At 48.4% G+C, this 19,514-nt stretch overlaps 1 protein-coding gene across 4 annotated transcripts in view; it reads right to left on the bottom strand.

The window, feature by feature from the left end:
* The window catches only part of DLGAP2 (DLG associated protein 2), a 944,800-nt gene that overhangs the window by 426,864 nt on the left and 498,422 nt on the right, over nucleotides 1-19,514 (bottom strand). For all 4 annotated transcript variants that reach the window (XM_054498310.1, XM_054498311.2, XM_054498307.1 and 1 more), the window contains one exon: nucleotides 4,874-4,906. In XM_054498310.1, coding sequence (XP_054354285.1) covers nucleotides 4,874-4,906 — 33 coding nt within the window. The remainder of the gene's footprint in view (nucleotides 1-4,873; nucleotides 4,907-19,514) is intronic.

The raw sequence follows: 19,514 nt of genomic DNA, 5'->3' as shown, positions 1-19,514 counted from the left end.
ACTGGCTAGAGCTGAGTCTGTTTTCCTTCAAACATTAGTTGGACTTTTTAGTTCTTAAGCAACAATAATCACTAAAAACCACAAATAGCAATCAGAAAAGATCATTTTTATACAAAGCATAAAATTAAAGAGCTATGGTCTCAGACAGACAGGGTGGCAGCTCACTTTGAAAAGGTGGTGCCCTCCCTCTCCACAGGGAACAGGGCTGGGGGTACTTTCTAAGCTCTTCAATATGCAATTTCAAGAAGCAACCCTATCATTTTTTCCCCAGAATTGTTAAGAGGTCTTAAAATGTCAAGACAACACATATTCAATTAAAGTTAAAAACAAAAAACCACTAAGGAGACTGCATTGTTTCGAGTCACTTGTGGGGAAAATCTTGAATATCTTGTATTTAAAAAGCAAGCACTTAACGCTACTAACTGCAGGAAAACTTTCCCAATATCTTGATTATGAGATATGAAGGGAGAATAATAGGTGGCCTGGGTTCCTCCTAGTTGTGATAAAATATAAGATTCTGTATGTCTTCCCAAAATTCTAAAATATAAGATTCTGTACGTCTTCCCAAAATTCCAAGGGCACCATGTAGATTGTGTTTTCCAATAACCAAAGTAAAAACAACAAAAGTGAAAACAGATTTAGAAAGAAAATCTCTTACCTTAAAGTACTTAGTTTTTTTTAAGACTTGAATTTTGCTCTTAGCCTGGAATTTCTAAAACATTACTCAAATAATCCAATATATATTTCTGCCATCACAATCGTCTATTGCTTCTTAAAGTTCCAATCTTAAGGCCTTGATTGCTAAAGAATCTTTCACATCAACGTATCGCAACATTTTTGTAGCATTTTCTCATGCTACATTTATTTAATAATATTAATAGCTTATTTTATTTCTTATATTTAATGGGGGCAAATAACACAGATCTAAGACACTGTTATTACATCACTGTGGATTTCAAATACGTTCTCCCGGCCCCACCAGGCATCATTACCTGTCTTCCCACATCAGAAAATCTATCTGCTGTGGTGACAAATCAAGCCATAAAAATGTAAACCAACAGACAAATCCATGAACTGACATCTGTGGCCCCACGCAATGTCCATAAACTTTCCTGTGTTCTAGTTGAAAAGCGAGTAGTATCATGCATCTGTCAATAAAGTTTAAAAAGAATCATGTACTCTTAAATTATTTTCCTATATTAAATTGACAGATTATATCACACACGGATTTTTGCTATGTCAAGATAAACCAGCATGCCATCTTATTGCTATATAGTAACTGGTTACTGCCTTTATCTAAAAGGTAACAGGAATCACTGAGAAAATGATACAAATTGAGACCGTCTTAGTAGTCTTAGTATGAAATTGGCAAATTATTATGACAACTGAGATTGTTCTGAGTAAATTTATTATTATTATCAGGAGAGATCTCTGCAAAGCAGAACCCTGCAGAAACTGCTTTCCTGTAAATGGCATCGAGACCCTTGTTAACCAAAATGCCGCTCCATTTTCACACCACACTGCATTTCAAGGATTTAGAGTTGGGCTGTCTGTATATTCTTGGTAGGAACAAAGGTACCAATAAATAGCAATCAATCTATTAAACATTTTTATCTCATGAAAACACAGTCTCACAAGTTTCAAAACCTCGTAATACAGAACATGTAAGTAATTTGCATATTGAGATCATGATCTACATTTTATATACAATTAAAATTTTAAGTTCTCTGAAAAATAGTCCACAGCATTATAGAGATTCCCCAACTGTAGAATTCTGAGGTCTCCAGTCTCCAGCATCCTGTAAACTTTGTCCCTGGTCGCATTTGTTTGACAGATATTATCATCTGAGACCAGGCTAATTATTCAATCTGTATCAATCTGTATCCAAAGAAGTAGCTCTCACAGAAAGAACCATTAAAATGCAAATAGGTGTTTCCCACTTCACTGACTTAGCCATGGAAGGCTGTTAACAGCTTTCTGACAAGAAAGCGAGATGCTAAATGAGGTGGTGCCTCAACCTTCTGGATGTAATGAGCGCTGCACACCCACATCCAAGCCACACAGGTTGCCGCCAGCCTCTGGCTGGTCATTTCTGTGCCACGACATTTATGAGTTAACTCACAAAAGCTGCCGAAGAAATTACCAAACAAAAAGGCTGATTTCAGATTCCACTCTCTGCGCCCAGCCAGCTCTCACTTAGACTAATTACTTAAATGATTTTAAAAATGTATGAATATTCATATGACAGTGCTTTGCAAAAACTAAAGCACAGCTGAGACCTCACCACGAACCCTTCCTCCTCCCTGATCTGGAGCAACTGCACTCGTACATCTGAAACACGGGGCGGCTTCAGAGAACCGTGGCCCAGTGAGGAGGCGCAGGCCAAAGCAGCGAGCCCCACCCCCCGCTGCCCAGCCCCCCTCCCACCCCAACCCTTGGCTGGAGAGCCCTCCGACTTCTGCGAGGCTCCCCACTGGACAGGGGGAGTCTTCTTATTTGGAGTCCAGTTTGTCTCGTTTTAAAGATCTGGAAGCTGACCTTTCCTCCCAGTCTGTCTTGTTTTAAATATCTGGAAGCTGACCTGCCCTCCCAGTCTGTCTCGCTTTAAATATCTGGAAGCTGACCTGCCCTCCCAGTCTGTCTCGCTTTAAATATCTGGAAGCTGACGTGCCCTCCCAGTCTGTCTCGCTTTAAATATCTAGAAGCTGACCTGTCCTCCCAGTCTGTCTCGCTTTAAATATCTGGAAGCTGACCTGTCCTCCCAGTCTGTCTCGCTTTAAATATCTGGAAGCTGACCTGCCCTCCTAGTCTGTCTCGTTTTAAAGATCTGAAAGCTGACCTGCCCTCTAGAGCAGGAACGAACACGTTTCTTCCCCTCCTCAGGCCACTGTCACACATTTGCTGGGAGCCGACAGTATGTGTGATGTGGAGGCCGATCAAAGGCAGGTGACCAGGGGAAGTGACCCTGGGATTGTCCAGGACCACGCAGTCTGGTCTGACGTCAGTGGTGCTGGGCCTGAGAGGTCACAGACCTAAGGCTGGAGTGCCCCGATGGAGCCAGCTCACCTCCCCATGCTCTGGAGGACTATAGTCGTCTCAAGTCAGCCTGGGCAAGCCAAGGTCTCTTCTAGAGTCAATCCCATGACGGAGAATGTCCCCAGAAGTCATCCAATATCCATCCCTGAGCCAGGACTCCGGGGTGATTTACCAGCCTTCATTCAATCCAAACCCTCGCCTCCAAACATCATGGATTCTGATTTACTGGGAAAAAACTCTTCTTTTATGACAGCACTAAGTGTCACGTGACAACAAAACACACCCCACATGGGCCACTGTCCTTGGCAGAGGCAGACATTTGTTATTAGAAACAAGTAGACGAAAAGCAAGATGCAATGTGTTTAAACCACTATTTACAAGGTTTTATATTTCACAATTTCTCTCACACACTGAAAACTCTCGGTAAGGGGTTGGGGGTAAGAGAATGAAAAATGAACTCAAAGCATGATATGCTTTCCCTGGTGGGAATGGCAACAGAAGTTATAATGATAAGAAATAATAAAGCTTTCAAACACCCAACAGACAGGCTGCAGAATTTCATCATCCTCTGCAGCAGCCTTGGGGTCTCCAGGGGAAAGGACCTGTGGCTTCCCCATCACAGGCCGCCTCTGCCACACCCAGACCAGCATCCCAGGCTCCACCCGGGAACAACCCCCACCCACCTGACTCTAAAACATCACATTACTTTTGACTCTGGAAATGCCAGGGGTCCAAAGTCTGATGTTTTGCATAAAAGTGAAGCTTAAGATTTAAAAATGTACAGTAACAGACGTTACCAAGGATATATCTGTGCTTTCCATGACTACCAAGTGACACAGGAAAAAGTTTTAAAACCTTGTCATACTTCCCTTAACCACCAAATGAGGGAATTAGGTGTTTGATAGAAGTTCCAAGTTAACCCTATACTCACTTTTTAATTTTTATGTTTTAAATTGCAGGTAAGAGCCTTTCCAGTGGACGCAGTTGAGGTTCTGTGGCCCTGAGTATACAGAAGCCTTTAATATTTGGCCCTTGGAGTCACGCGTTGGGATCATCTCTCCCCATTTCTCCCTGTGGGAGCAGAGCTGGGCTGGGCTCTGACCCAAAGGCACATTCCTGGGGTTGGCTGTGTCCCGAGTTCCCCGAGGCTGACTCGTTTTCTAGCCAATTTGCCTCTTTCTGCTGAAAGCAGACCTCGAAATCAAAGCTCCAGTTAATTCAGAGTCCCCACTAATAGGGGTCAGGTGTTTATCACATTTTCCTTATTCTTTCTAATTAGACCATTGAAAAATATTACATCAATGCTGGCTTTCACTAATTCCAAACAGTCAACAAATGACAGACTCAAGGGCCCTACTTCGCCGCGTGTTTTAAACACATGAGACTTGTGCAGAAAGTTAAATAAGCAACACTGATGAACATCACTCATGGCCAGCAAAGGCCCCACACACACTCAGGCTGAGCCACCGACAGTCAGGAACGGCTTCCCAGATCCGACTCAGCTTGGGCGAATGCACTTAAAGCCAATAAGCCTGTATCAGCATCTGTTACCTCGCAGAAACTGATGGAAATTTATCGATCCAGAGCAAAAAAAATAAAGAAAATATTGCAATTTGATGGTAAAGCCAATTCTTCTTCAGAGACGAGCTGCTGAGTCCTAACGCTCACCCTGTAGTTTGCTTCAATTATTTTACTCACGTTCGTATCAAACAGCACACAGACTGCGTCTTCAGTGTTCAAGGTTCTCTCCAACACGTTTTATGGCAGACTGTCGCCAGCCACACACCTGTGAGCCGCGCGGCCCCCGCCCACCCCAGGCAGCATGTCAGGTACTCACCTTCCGGCTCCCCGCAGAGCGTGCACTGCGACTCTGAAAACAGAGACAGAGAAAAGCTGTTACACCCATGGGGTCTCAACCATGCACTTAAAAAGATTCAACATCAGCAACAACAAAACTACAACTTTAAGATGACGCCACTTGACCACGCCAGAGCCAGTGGACCCCTCCATAAACAAACCCAGCTCTGGCCTTGCACGCCAGCAACTTTTATTTCAAAAGCTACCCTTGGCAAATGTTTTACAGATTACATTTTTACTTTTGAAGGTTAAAAAAAATTTTCTTTTAAATTTTACTAAGTTCTGGGATACATGTGCAGAACGTGCAGGTTTGTTACATAGGTATACATGTGCCATGGTGGTTTGCTGCACCCATCAACCCATCATCTAGGTTTTAAGCCCCACAAGCAATAGGTATTTGTTCTAATGCTCTCCCTCCCCTCAACCCCCCACCCCCCGACAGGCCCCAGTGTGTGACATTCCCCTCTATGTCCATGTGTTCTCATTGTTCAACTCCCACTTATGAATGAGAACATTCGGTGTTTGGTAGTAACGACCTGTCATATGCACACAGCGAATATACTTTCCTAATTGTATATGGCTGAACACAAATTGCTTAGATGAAATAAGAATGCTATATTTTATCCCTGTTTCAGTATTGAAAGCTTGACTTTAGCTACAGCTCTGTTACATCTCCTTTCAGGCACAAAAGTTAGGAGCAAATGTGTATTATCTTTCAGGAAAACACTAAAATCCATGGGTATTGAGTCCCCTGTAAGTAGGTCCCTGAGTGACTATGAACTTGGCTCTGCCTGTGGAATAGACACGGACACTTTGGGAGTGTGGCATTTACAGTTGATCCTCACACAAGGAAGCTGTAGCAAGTGCACAGAGACACAAGTGCAAGGTCTTCGTGGGAAAGAATTCAGACTTGGGGGCCGGGTAGGCCTGGGCTCAAAGCCAGCTTCCATCCACTTTCTTGAGAACACGCGGGCAGGTGACCTAACCCCCAGCCCTGAACTAGTGTCGAGGACCCTGAGCCCACAAAGGTGGGAGGGGGAATGAGCACGTGCATCAGATATCAAGGCTGCAGGGACAGTGCTGGCCTGCACAGGCCCTCAGAAAGACACCGGCTCTTCCGCATCAGCGCTGACCTGCACAGGCCCTCAGGAGGGCACCGGCTCTTCCACATCAGCGCTGGCCTGCACAGGCCCTCGGGAGGACACCGGCTCTTCCACATCAGCGCTGACCTGCACAGGCCCTCGGGAGGACACCGGCTCTTCCACATCAGCGCTGACCTGCACAGGCCCTTGGGAGGACACTGGCTCTTCCACGCCAGCTCTGGCCTGCACAGGCTCACGGGAGGACACTGGCTCTTCCACGCCAGCCCTGGCCTGCACAGGCCCTCGGGAGGACACCGGCTCTTCCACGCCAGCCCTGGCCTGCACAGGCCCTCGGGAGGACACCGGCTCTTCCACGCCAGCCCTGGCCTGCACAGGCCCTCAGAAAGACACTGGCTCCTCCACACCAGCTACAGAGGCACACACTCTGCCATCCAGCGTGACAGCCCAGGGCCCACAGAGGAGACGCTACGTGATGCTGGCCTGAACCTTGAAGGACAAGCAGGATTTTAAATAGGAATCTGGGGAGGGAGCACAGACATCCCAGGAAGGGCACGGACAAGGTGGACAGGCAGGGGACAGCAGCAGCATCTGCCCGGAAGGATGGGGCGGGGGGTGGAGGGGCAGGCAGGGAGGTGAGTGGAGGGCGTTCAGGAGGGAGCGGATCATTAAAAAGGGAGTTGAGGTGTTGTTCAAAATAAAAATTAGGAGGCAACAAGGGATTTTGAGGCAGAGCCTCACAGGCTCTCATGGTTCCTTTGGAAGGTGACCTTGGTGGCTGGGCGGGGCAGGGACGGAGCCCACGTGGGAGCCGTGTGTTGGTGGCAGGTCGGGCTCTGCGGATGAGTGGGAGAGGGTTGGTGGAAAGGAAAGAGCATGAATTGTCCTTTAAAGCTGTGACTGACAGCTCTACTGAGCTCTCCCGACTTCGGGGAGACAGAGCCACATGCCTCGGTGGGGGGACAGTTCTGACTGCACCTGTCTTCACGGGCGCCGGTGGAGGGGAGGGGAGAGAAGACATCGGGGCCGCAGGGCAGGACCTGAAGGAGCAGCCATCGGATGCAGGAGCCCTGGGCCCAGGGCCACACTGCTCTGTGTAAGAGGAATGGGGCAGGCCATGGTCCACACACGGGGCCACCTCCGTCCCAGCCACTGCCACTCGCAAAGCCTGTGGAGGGAGGCAGGGCTCCTGTCACCGAGGGGACGCAGGGCAGCCAGCTCGGGCCGTCCCATCGTTGCCATCACTGAAGCAGACCCTCAGGTTTAGTTAACCTGGAAACGCAGGCACCACCCCTTCACAAATTCTGCAGAAAGTGGGGAGCAGAGGGCCTCTCGCTCGGGAACAGAGGGCCCGCAGTCAGTTTCCCCTCAGTTTCCAAGGCCAGACTCCCCGTGTGGGCATCTGGTTGCAGGAGGTGCGGACATGACTGTGTCCCTGTGCACACACACAGTGCCTGGGCAGGAGAGGACACACACACAGCGCCCGGGCAGGATGAGAGGGCACACACACAGCGCCCAGGCAGGAGAGGATACACACACAGCGCCCGGGCAGGAGAGGACACACACACAGCACCCAGGCATGATGAGAGGACGCACACACAGCACCCGGGCAGGAGAGGACACACACACAGCGCCCGGGCAGGAGAGGACACACACACAGCGCCCGGGCAGGATGAGAGGACGCACACACAGCGCCTGGGCAGGAGAGGGCACACACACAGCGCCCGGGCAAGAGAGGACACACACACAGCACTCGGGCAGGATGAGAGGGCACACACACAGCGCCCGGGCAGGATGACAGGGCCAGGGAGTGAGGCCCGTGGAGGAAAAGTCAGGAGCGGTTTTTGCGGGAGTGCAGTGAACTGCATGGGCCAGGGAAGCTAAAATCCAAAAGTCAACAACTCTGCACACTCACTCGGCCCCCGAAACCCAAAAGGGATTTTTTCGTCTCGTCCTGAGAAGAGCTAAGGCAGGAGGTTCCCGGGAAAGACGCCACTGAGTCATACAGACAAAAAACTGCTTTAAATGAGAGCACGAGGCTCTGAAAGTCTATTTTGGAATCGAGATGCGAGAAGCCGTCTTAGGCCATAGAGCGTTATTTTCCCCCCCAAAAAAAGTCAGGGCTGCCAATTATCGTCCCCCATGGTAAGTTCATGACAGCCACTCCCAAACCACAGGCTCCGAGGAGGCCCACGACATATGAGCCCACCGCATCTTATTTAATCAAGAAGTTCCTAAATGTGACCAGAGACCTTGGCAGGACACTCAGGAACACGGAGTGAACACACGTGTCCGGAACTATGGGATCCACTCTGGCCTCCCACGTGGAGGAGACCATGAGGCCTTGATGGACCCATCAGAGGCCACATGACAGGGACACAGTGGAGTCCTGGATGTGCCTGGGGTTCCCCCAGGGCAGGGCAGATGCCGGCGTCACCATGGTGCCTGTGGGAGGCACTGATTTCAGGGAAGGGAGAGGCAGACTGAGACCTGCAAGGGTGGGATCTGTGACCAGCCCTCAGCGCTCAGCCTGCAGGCTCACCGGGTTCAACTCGGCCCCCCGGCCATGGCTGTCCCCACTCCGTGCCCCCAGGAGGGACTGGAAGCCTCATGAGGCGGCTCACTCAGACATGGATCAGAGACGGTGGTTCCGCACGTCTCGTCCAACGCGAACCAAAATGTGCGTCAAAACTGACCACAGATTCAAGGCTTTCCCCACAGAGTTCACCCTCATCACAGGTCACATATGTTTAAAATCACCCAGCAGGCTGAACACACAGCAAGCGTACTCACAGCAGCATGGACCCTTTCAATGAATTCTTCCCCAAGGAACACCCATTACAAAATATTCACAATGTAGAGGAGAATTAACCTCGATACACTGTGGATGCATCATCATTAGTGCAGAGTCTCACTTAAATTAGGAGAAGACCACATTGACCTATGCTAATTGACACAGATGGAGAAATCTGCCTGATGGTTTTGTGTACGTGAACCTGAACCTGCACCACATGCGGCCCGCTGAGAACCGGCTCATTCCCCAAGCTCCAGACGTGAACAGCAAACACCCAGCCCAGTGTTTTCTGGCACAAGGTACCTAATTTTAATCTCCTAGAAAAGAGGAAACTGCAGCATCTCCTGTGTAAATTCATAGAGCATTTTATCTATGGAGGCTACTCTAAATTTATGCACATATTTTTGGAGAGGCAGCTTTGAGGTCTGTGAAGCTGAGCGCACGCTCTCTCTGGCTTCTGCATGGAGTCGGCCTCCACAGCACCCGCCCTCCCTCCTGACACCAACCTGGGGAGGGGTGCGCAGTAGCAGCCGAAGGAGCCGGGAGATAAAGGAGCCCTGGCAGCTTTCTTGGAGCCCCTGGAAGAAACGGCACACAGAGGAACCACCCAGCGGCTGCAGCCGTGCGTGATGGACACAGCCTGGGCCCTTGGCGGGAGCTCCTCAGGGCGAAGCCAAGCTCAGCGTTGCTGGGGATGGGTACCACTTTCCTGAGGCTGGTTCCAACCTAGCCGTGAATGCAAAGAGCATCTGTGCTCCTTCTACAGGAAGCCACATGGGGACAGGCCCAGGCGTGGGCGGCATTTGCCGTGGGCTGTGCAGTGGTGGAGGGACAGCGGGATGAGGGCCGGTGCTGGCAGGCCCGGCACTGGGAGGCCCATGGGGGTGCCTAGATGCAAGGCCCAGCACTGGGCTGCTGTGACAATTGCACTAATTTGTTGCCTCCCCCGTCCTCTGTCCTCCTCTGCCTCCCTCCAGCTGCGACAGTGACTAAGAGACAGAGAGAGAGAAAACCAGCACCGTCTTTCCTCTTCCAAGTCTCTGAGCACAGGGCAGGATCCTCTGCTGTGCTCATCAAGAAAGGCTCCATGTCAGCAGCCACCTGGAGGCTCCGCGTCCAGCCGCGCTTCAACTCCAGACGACAGCAGGCCTGCCATGCTGCCACGGCCACTGCCCAGCCACGACACCTGGTGACCTTGCTAGCACTTCTCACACAGCAGAGAGCACGAAACCATGACCCTTTGTCAAGATTATGTGAATAGGCCCTCACTCATGCAAGCAACTGATATAACACGACTGTGGGACACCATGACCCAGGATATGACTGTGAGACAACACAACACACCACGTGACAACACCACAGTGTGACAAGTGTGACATGACGTGACTGTGACACCGTGACCCAGGACAATACCACACCACGTGACAATACCATAGTGTGACGTGGCTACAGGACACACGACCCTAAGACAACATGATGCGAGAATATGCAACACGCCTACAGGACACGGCTGTGCAACAGTGTGATGACATGACGTGACGTGACTATGGGACACCACGACCCTAGGACAAGATGACAACGTGACTGTATGACAACGACTATATGACAACATGGCCACACGGCTGTAGGACACGATGACCTGACTCCACGATCACATGACTGTGTTCCAACATGACCTGACACAGAGGCCAAAAACTCCACTCATCATCAACTGAGTGATGCTTCAGGAACTTATACTTCAGCCAGGCGCCGTGGCTTGCACCTGTAATCCCAGCACTCTGGGAGGTCGATGTGGGATCACCCAGGCCTGGGAATTTGAGGCTGCAGTGAGCCAAAATACACCAGTGCACTCCAGCCTGGGGACACAGAGAGACCCTGTCTCAAAAATAAATCAATAAATATAATTTGTGGATGCTATGGAATCTTATCTGCTCAAATGGAAAAGTATCCAACATTAAAAAACAGAAAGAGCAAAAGGTAAAAACATTATCTCATTTTTATTTTTGGATGTGTATTCTTTAATACTGACTTAATATTCATAGAAAACCTACCTTGTGTCAGGTACTATGCTAGGAGATAGTCATTGATAATATTCTAATAACACTAGTCATGTATATTTATAAATGCTAAGTAAAAGCCCAGGATGACAGTAAATTTTTAGAAGTTATTTCTCAGGGAGAACTTGTGGTAACGATATTGCTGGTTGCACGGGTTAGGGAAGGGAGACAAGAATACAAAGTAACATTCTTGTGAACATGGGTTAATTTCTAATTTGAAAACCAATGTTTAAACTGCAGATAGTTGATGTATAAAGAAAAAATACCCATAGCACAAAGCCAACCCCTAAATATTCACCCAGACTTCACCACTGCGCCACGTACCCAGGTCACACAACTGTGCTTGTATCCCTTAAATTTGTACAAATGAAGACAACACAACAAAGCCGCCTAAGGGTATGTTCCTCAGAGCGTCACCCCATTGTTACCTGACGCCTGACTGTAATCAGGAAGCAGGCCGACATAAGTGTGCTCCAATGTTAATTAATAAATCGTGTGTAGGATAGTTCCTTCAATTACATAACTGCATTCAAATTCAAGTCTCATTCAATTTTTTTTAATGAAGTGAAACAATGTGAAGGCAAACACAGGAATGACTGGCTTTAATAAAGCAATGAACCGTAGGAACAACCGTGAAAGTCAGATGCACAGACAGGGAGGGAACGCGTCTTCTCTTTGCCTGAAGCTATTGCTTCCGGTCCAAGATAACTACCTGCTCAGGATCCTCATGTGAGCGCAACCAAGTTCTCATGGCCAGACGGACGCATGGATGCTCAGCTATCCTCAGAGAAGACATTCATTCACTCCCTTCTTCCTTCAACGAACATGACTGAACATCTACCATGGTCCTAGTGTTGCTCCACATGCTGGGGGATGGCTGCGATCAACACAGGATGTCTCCGGCTTCCAGAGCTTTCATTCTGGAGCCCCGGACCCCCGCAGCTGTGGCAGGAGGAAGCGTGTGGTGTGCAGACCCAGGCGCTCGAGCTGCTCTGGAGACTGTGAGCTCATGGCTCAGCCTCTCTGCGTGCCATTGTCACGTCCTGAAATGCCGCATCTGACTTTGGGGTGTTTCTGGGGAGCAGATTTATCTTCAGAGTAAGCTTAGCCTAAGAAAGAATGCTGGGCACGGTGGCTCACGCCTGTAATCCCAGCACTGTGGGAGGCCACAGCAGGCAGATCACAAGCCTGGCCAGTATGGTGAAACCCCGTCTCTACTAAAAATACAAAAATTAGCCAGGTATGGCAGCATGCACCTGTAGTCCCAGCTACTTGGGAGGCTGAGGCAGAAGAATCACTTGAACCCGGGAGGCGGAGGTTGCAGTGAGCCGAGATCACACCACTGCACTCCAGCCTGGGTGACAGAGCGAGACTCTGTCTCAAAAAAATGAAAATAAAGTTAAATAACTTATTAAAATCTCTAAGGAAAAACAAGGTCTCAGTATTATTCAACCCAAATATGTGCTCACTGCCTAACGGATGTGCACCCAGGGTTAAAAACTAGCTAAAAAAATAAATGGCCCACCCCTGAATAATCAATCATTTATTTTTATATCCTTTTAATCTATGAAACTCAATGCTGCTCATGACTCCAATCTCACCAGCTCCATGACAGCTGTGTGTGAATAATCAGCTTGTTTATGTCTTTCATTCAGTTCAGGAAAAAGCAGCCCAAAGAAATGCAGTAATTTGCCTGTGGTCAGCCATTCATAGGAATTATTCTAGTTTCGTTTTTAACAATTTTCAAAATATTTCATCAAGCAAAAGATTGTTCAGTGCAATGTCTTTCCTAGCTTTTTATGTGCACATGAGAAATACATAAGAGCAGAGAAATAGAAGAAAGTTGTATTTAGGCCTCAGTAGTTAAGAAACACCTGAAGAGATGACATCAGGAACTAGATGGGAAGCACACTGATGGTGAACTCCACTCACGGGCAAATGAGGGGCCCTGAGACGCTCACTCATGCAGGCTGAGACCTTCCCGCGGGACCCACAGACAGGCCCAGTGGCTCATTTCTGAGTCTGCCATTCTGCTCCTGAAATGCGCTCCCAATGCTAAGAGTTCTGAGCCTGTGGAGTTCTTGCCATTCTCTTCTCTCCAGCAACAAAGCAGACAAGGGTACAGCGGGGCTTTCTCATTAATCCAGCCACCCTCCCAGGGGCGGCGTGCAGGACGCTTGTGTTCAACTCCATTTCTGGTGTTCTCAGCCTCTGTCCCAGCAGCATAAAGGGCCTCTCTCCTAAACATGGGATGTCCCCGGGGTCCTGCTCTCACATTGTGGCTGAGCTCAGCCTTCACAGCCTCTCTGGGAAATTCATCCAATGTCAAAGTTTTCACCTCCACTTATTTATGCCAAAGGTGTCCTCAAGCTTCAGAGGCATAGAGCCAAATACCTGGTGACTGTGTGCAGGTCCCATCTCCATCACTCCACTGAAGACATCACTTCCCACAGTCCAGACCCAGAAGCCTCCTCCATTCATCTTTCTCTGCACATTCAACCTCATCGTCCACTTCCACCTACGGGGCATCCGCCACTCCCTCTCTGCTATGCCCAGTCCTCTTCCCAGGTGCCCTGAGCTCAGCCATTACCCAGGCTGGCACCGCCTCCCACACTGATCTCAAAGGTCTTCCCAGCCACCAACGTGGGCCATCGGACTCCCACACTGATCTCAAAGGTCTTCCCAGCCACTGACGTGGGCCATCACTCCACACTGATCTCAAAGGTCTTCCCAGCCACCGACATGGACCTTCACTCCACACTGATCTCAAAGGTCTTCCCGGCCACCGACATGGGCCATCACTCCACACTGATCTCAAAGGTCTTGCCAGCCACCAATGTGGGCCATCAGACTCACACAAGCATCTGCACAGGTGTCAGGGCATGTTCCTTGCATGGCGATGCCACACACATCCCCAGTGGTTCATGCTCAACCTCCAGGAGTCCTTCAAGTACAAATCCTTCTAATTCCATCTTCATCGTGTGAAAGCAGGTGCAATGGTCTTCACTAAACTTGGGTGGTAGGTTTAGGATTTCCTAGTAGTATCTTAAGCATTGTGCATCTCAATAAAAACCCAGTATTTAATTTTTTAACCTGATGCAGAAGAGCATGATGAATTCCCAAATCCAATGGCTCTGTGCTGCTCCCCTCAGTGAGAGGAGCCTGAGGAGACACACCGAGGAGAAGGTCCCGGCGCTCTCAGCAGCCGCAGATGGCAGGAAGCCCTGGTTGAGGGAAGGATGCCCAGTGGGAGATGGGAAAGCGGTTAGTGCCTCCAAAAGCAACATCGCTTTAAATTCACATTCCTGAATAGAACTGTGAATAGTGGGAAATTCGTTTATATATGTCCAGACTGACTGCAAGTTTCTAGAACTGTACCATTTTGTGGTTACGTTCTCGCCTTAATTTATTACTTTTGTCTGGGCCAATTACCCACATCTTGAATATTAAATTGACCAAGTGCTATGGAGTAATTACAAAGCATTCAGAAGACACCTACGGGAATCCTATTTGTGACACATTTAAGATATTTAGAAGCCAAATGGCTTCATTTGAATTAAAAGGTAGACACTGATAGTACATAAATAGCAGGAACAAATATTAACATGAAATTTGAGTATAGAAGTGGAAAGAGTTCTTCAATAGATGCATTTCCTAAATGCTGAGGCCTTCCCTGCTTGTCAGGCACAGGAGGCACCTCTGTCCTCCCCACGGCAGTCACACTGGGACCACCCACCCTCGGTGCTCGACCACACCAGGGTCCTGTGCACCTCGGGATCTCCGTGTGTGCCACTGTGCACAAAGTATGTCTGCCTCTGCCCTTTTTTTCCTGGAAAACTGTTCTTCATTGCTTTTTTAAAGGTGATTTATTCCTAACAACTTTATTCAGATATCATTCACACACCATATGATTCACCCACTGAAAGTGCACAGCTCAATAGCTCAGAGCTGTGCAGCCATCCCCACAATCAATCGCAGAACATTTCGTCACTCCAAAAATAAATCCATGCCCTTCGGCAGCCAACCCTCATTTCCGTGCCCCCAGCCCCAGGCCACCACTAATCCACTTTCTATATAGATTTGCCTGTCCTGAACACTGCATGTAAATGGGATCCTATCTGTGGTTTTCATGACCGGCTTCTTTCACGTTGAAAATGTTTCTAAGGTGCATCTGTGTCGTAGCATGCATTGGTGCTCCATTCCTTTATTGCTAGAGAAGATTCCATTGCATGGATGGACCATGGCATATTTATCCACCCCCGTTTCCGGATACTTGACTGGGGTTGTTTCTATCTTTGAGTATCATGAATAATGCCTCTGTAAGCAATCAGGTATGAGTTTTTTTAGTGGATATATGTTTCACTTCTCTTGGGTATGTACCAAGAAATGGGATTTATGGTCATATGGTAACTCTATGTTTAAACTTCTGAGGAAATGCCAGGTGGTTTTCCAAAGTGGCTGCATGATTTTCTATTCCCAAAGGTCGTGTACAAAGAAGGTTCCAGTTTCTCCAGGATCTTGCCAGCACTTACGATTGTCTGTTTCTGCCATTACGGTCATCCTAACACGTGGGCAATGGTGTCTCATTGTATTTTGATTTGTATTTCCCGGCTGGCCAATGATGTCCTGTGTCTTTTCACACCTTCTGTGGGTGAATTGCCTGTTCACGCCCTCTGCCCATCCCTTTCTTGGCTTGTCTTTTTATGTGCTTTAGGAGTTCTTCTAAATAGAAACGTTTTTACACACACGCTTTGCAAACACTTTACCTCATTACGTGAGTTTCCTTCTTACTTTATTGATGGTAACCTCTGAAATACACAAAAAATTTTATTTTGTTAAAGCTCAACTGGTTTATTTTTTTATTTTGTTGCTTGTGCTTTGGGCTTTGGGTGTCATCTCTAAGAAACCACTGCTTAATCTAAGATCACAAAGATGCACGTCCTTGCGGTTTTATAATTTTATCTCTTGCCTTTAGGTCTTTGGCCCATTTTGAGTTAGTGTTGTGTATGAAGCAGGTGGGGCTGGATTTGGGGTGTCTGCCTGTGGGTGTCCAGTTGCCCCAGTGCCATTTGTAGAAATCCTACTCATTCTTTAGATTTGTTGTAAATATCAACCCTTTTGTGAGGAAGCCTCAACCCCTCCATCATGAACTAATTGCCCCTTCCTATGTTTCTATGGCACCTCTTTTACAAAACTTTAATCTCATTATAATATAATATTTCGCCTTTCCTCCTCAGAAGCTCATATTTCTATATTCATACAGCGTTTAACACATGTGCTCAGTCAATCGTGTGTGCTTTTGAGAAAAAATGGTCTATGACATATCAGTCTTTCAACAATTATTTATTAAGCACCTCCACATTGTGACAGAGTCTGTGCCAGGCACTAGGGTACAAAACGAAGTTGTCTAAGGAGACAGGTACGTGCACCTACAAACGCACTCTAACCGTATCGCACTCAGAGGCATCAAAGAGCCTCTGGCATGCACAGGAGCCGGCACCTGGGAACATCCGACACTCACCATCCCTACGGTGGAATGCAGAGGCTGGGAGCTGACACTCACCATCCCTACGGTGGAGTGCAGAGGCTGGGAGCTGGCACTCACTATCCCTATGGTGGAGTGTGGAGGCTGGGAGCTGGCACTCACCATCCCTACGGTGGAGTGCAGAGGCTGGGAGCTGGCACCCACTATCCCTATGGTGGAGTGTGGAGGCTGGGAGCTGGCACTCACCATCCCTACGGTGGAGTGCAGAGGCTGGGAGCTGGAAGTTAGATGAGGACACGCAGCAGGGACTTGATCAGTTTCTTTAATAAGAGAACAGATGCTGAGGCACTGGACTTAATCATGTGGATAGTGAGGTTACTCAGGGGCCTGAAGAAAAGGAGTTATATAAGTAAATGTGGACTCAGGAAGGTTTCTCTGGTGGCAGGGTGGGTGGCCCACCTGAGAGAAGAGACAGCAGAGGTGAGGGGTCTGTTGTTTGGGACTTGAGGAGGATCGGAGCATGACTGAGGTGGCGGCGTGGGCATCGGCGGGTTCCAGCCCCACTGAGTATGGGACACGGGAACCGTGCCATGAATCCTCTTTAGGGAAGAAGAGGGGTCCAAAGAAAATAATGTGAGGAAACCAGAACATAAAGGATTTTGTAATTTATCGTGAGCGAGAAGAAAAAATAAGAGGAAATGAGAATAACATGAAATGACAACAGAATGTAAATAATGCAATGGCCAAGTTCAGAGCATCTCTCCAAGGGGCCAAGTCTAGAACATCTGGCCTCAGATGACAGAGGGTGCAGCCCAGGCAGCTGTGCAGGAGGAATGACCGTCGCTCACCAGTGTCTGGGTTTATAGGTGTGTGCACGTGCACCTGGCAGCTTTACTGAGGTGCCAAGACCTCGCAGAGCAGAGCTGCACCAGCTCCCGCCTCAGCTGGTGCACCAGCCCCTTCCCTTGAGGAGCTAAGCAGACCCCGGGGCAGGTGCCTGCAGGCACTCTGAAGCCCAGGCGGGTCCTCACTCCCCTTATGTGTCCACTTAATGTGAGCTCCATGAGCACGCCCTGCCTTTCCCATGCAGTGCTCAGGGTGACTGCCCACAAAGGACAAATATTCAAGCAGTCAGAAAAAACAAAGGCAACATGGAGACATGAAAACAAAGGAGGGAGCTCGCAAGTTTGCCTGGGGAAGGGGGTCAGGAATGGCTCCCCAGAGAAGACGATGTTTGGGATGATATTTGAGTCATCAGAGAAAGTTCTGTCCATCCATCCATCTATCAATCCATCCAATGTCTCTGTCCATCCGTCAATCCATCTATCCACCTGTCCGTCTGACCATCCACCTGTCCGTCTGACCATCCACCCATCCGTCCATCTGTCCGCCCGTCTGCCCATCTGTCCATCCATTCATCTGTCCATCCATCCATCCATCCATCCACCCACCCACTCACTCACTGTGGGCCCCTTACCATTGAGGAGGAGACAGCATGTTAATCAGGGAATCCCAAGAACAAACACACAAGGTCAATGGCAACAAGTGCCACAGAGGAGTGGCGCAGAGGGCTCAGGCAAGGGTGGGCCTCGTTCTGCGTTGGGGGAGCTTCCTTGAGGGAATGTACCTGAGCAGGATTCAAGAGGAAGTGGGCTGGGTGGGTGCAGCATTCCAGGGATGGGACATTTCATAAGAAACAAGTGAACAAGGTCCATGGCCAGGAAAGAACAGACGTGCCAAGCCCTTCGCGGCTGACCCCTGGCTGGTGACGTGGGGCCCTGCCCATTCCAGGGCCTTTCTAGCCATGAGCAGGTAACAGCATAGCTCCCCCAAACCCTCCAGAACCCCACCCCTGCCCCGTCACCTGCATCCTCTCATGTGTCTGACAACCAACCCCTTTCCTCCGACCACCCCTCTTCCACAAACACATCAGGCCTCTCTCAGGCCCTCAGTTCCCAGAGCTCTGCCAGCAAACTGGATAAACTAATTAGTGTCTTCATGTTAATTAATGTTCTGTTGTTTATATAAGCTACGGGATTTCTGTTCCTGCCATGGTCCCTTTAGGTAGGTTTATCTACAAACAAATTAAATCCCATTATACCAAATTATACTGGAATATATGCCAATCATCAAAGCAAGTCTACCTGTATACCATTCCCTGGAGTTCCCTCAGAGCCCATCTCGGGCCATAAAGGAATGTTTCAGCAGAGGCAGTGCTCATCATTCATGTACCTTGTCATATTAAAACTTCAAGAACATTTCTTAGAAAAGTCATTTTAACAGTGTGACAACTACATTTTTCTCTACAATACCAAGTTGTGAAAAATTAACTCATCAGATTTAAGAGTGTCATGCCTCTGAACTTTAAAATTAAACAAGACCAACCTGAAGTTTTCCAGAATTTATTAGTGTTTTTTTCACCACTAACATACATTTTGCTGGTTAAAATCTAAAATCACACACTTGTCCTGAAAAATTAAAATTATACAGTTAATTCAAGTCATTTCCACTGGTTATAATGGAGCATTTTATAAATGCCTAAGCCCAGTGTGGAGTGAAAAGTCTCTAGAAGATGACTGGCTCCACCCAGCAGAGAATTGGATCAAAGGGCCCCCATGGGAAACATGTTCTACATCCTCTGTAGGGCTACTACCCGTATAGGCCTCCAAGAGTAACTGCAATAACGTCAAGGAAGAAATAAACGCGTCAGGGTGTGAGAGAGCTCCAGACACAGCACTAAGTGAGAGAACTGGACACAGTGCCATTTGAGAGAGACCTAGACACTATGCCATGTGAGAGAACTAGACACGGCACCATGTGAGAGAACTAGACACACACCATGCGAGAGAGAACTAGACACACACCATGTGAGAGAGAACTAGACACACACCATGTGAGACAGAACTAGACACACACCATGTGAGAGAGAACTAGACACGGCGCCATGTGAGAGAGATCTAGACACACACCATGTGAGAGAGAACTAGACACGGCACCATGTGAGAGAGAACTAGACACGGCACCATGTGAGAGAGAACTAGACACACACCATGTGAGAGAGAACTAGACACACACCATGTGAGAGAGAACTAGACACGGCGCCATGTGAGAGAACTAGACACACACCATGTGAGAGAGAACTAGACACACACCATGTGAGAGAGAACTAGACACACACCATGTGA

The sequence above is a fragment of the Pongo pygmaeus genome, chromosome 7 (genome assembly GCF_028885625.2).
Source record: "Pongo pygmaeus isolate AG05252 chromosome 7, NHGRI_mPonPyg2-v2.0_pri, whole genome shotgun sequence".
Lineage (NCBI taxonomy): Eukaryota > Metazoa > Chordata > Mammalia > Primates > Hominidae > Pongo > Pongo pygmaeus.
The sequence above is the reverse complement of the archived record's forward strand: the minus strand, read 5'-3'. Positions and strand labels throughout refer to the sequence as shown.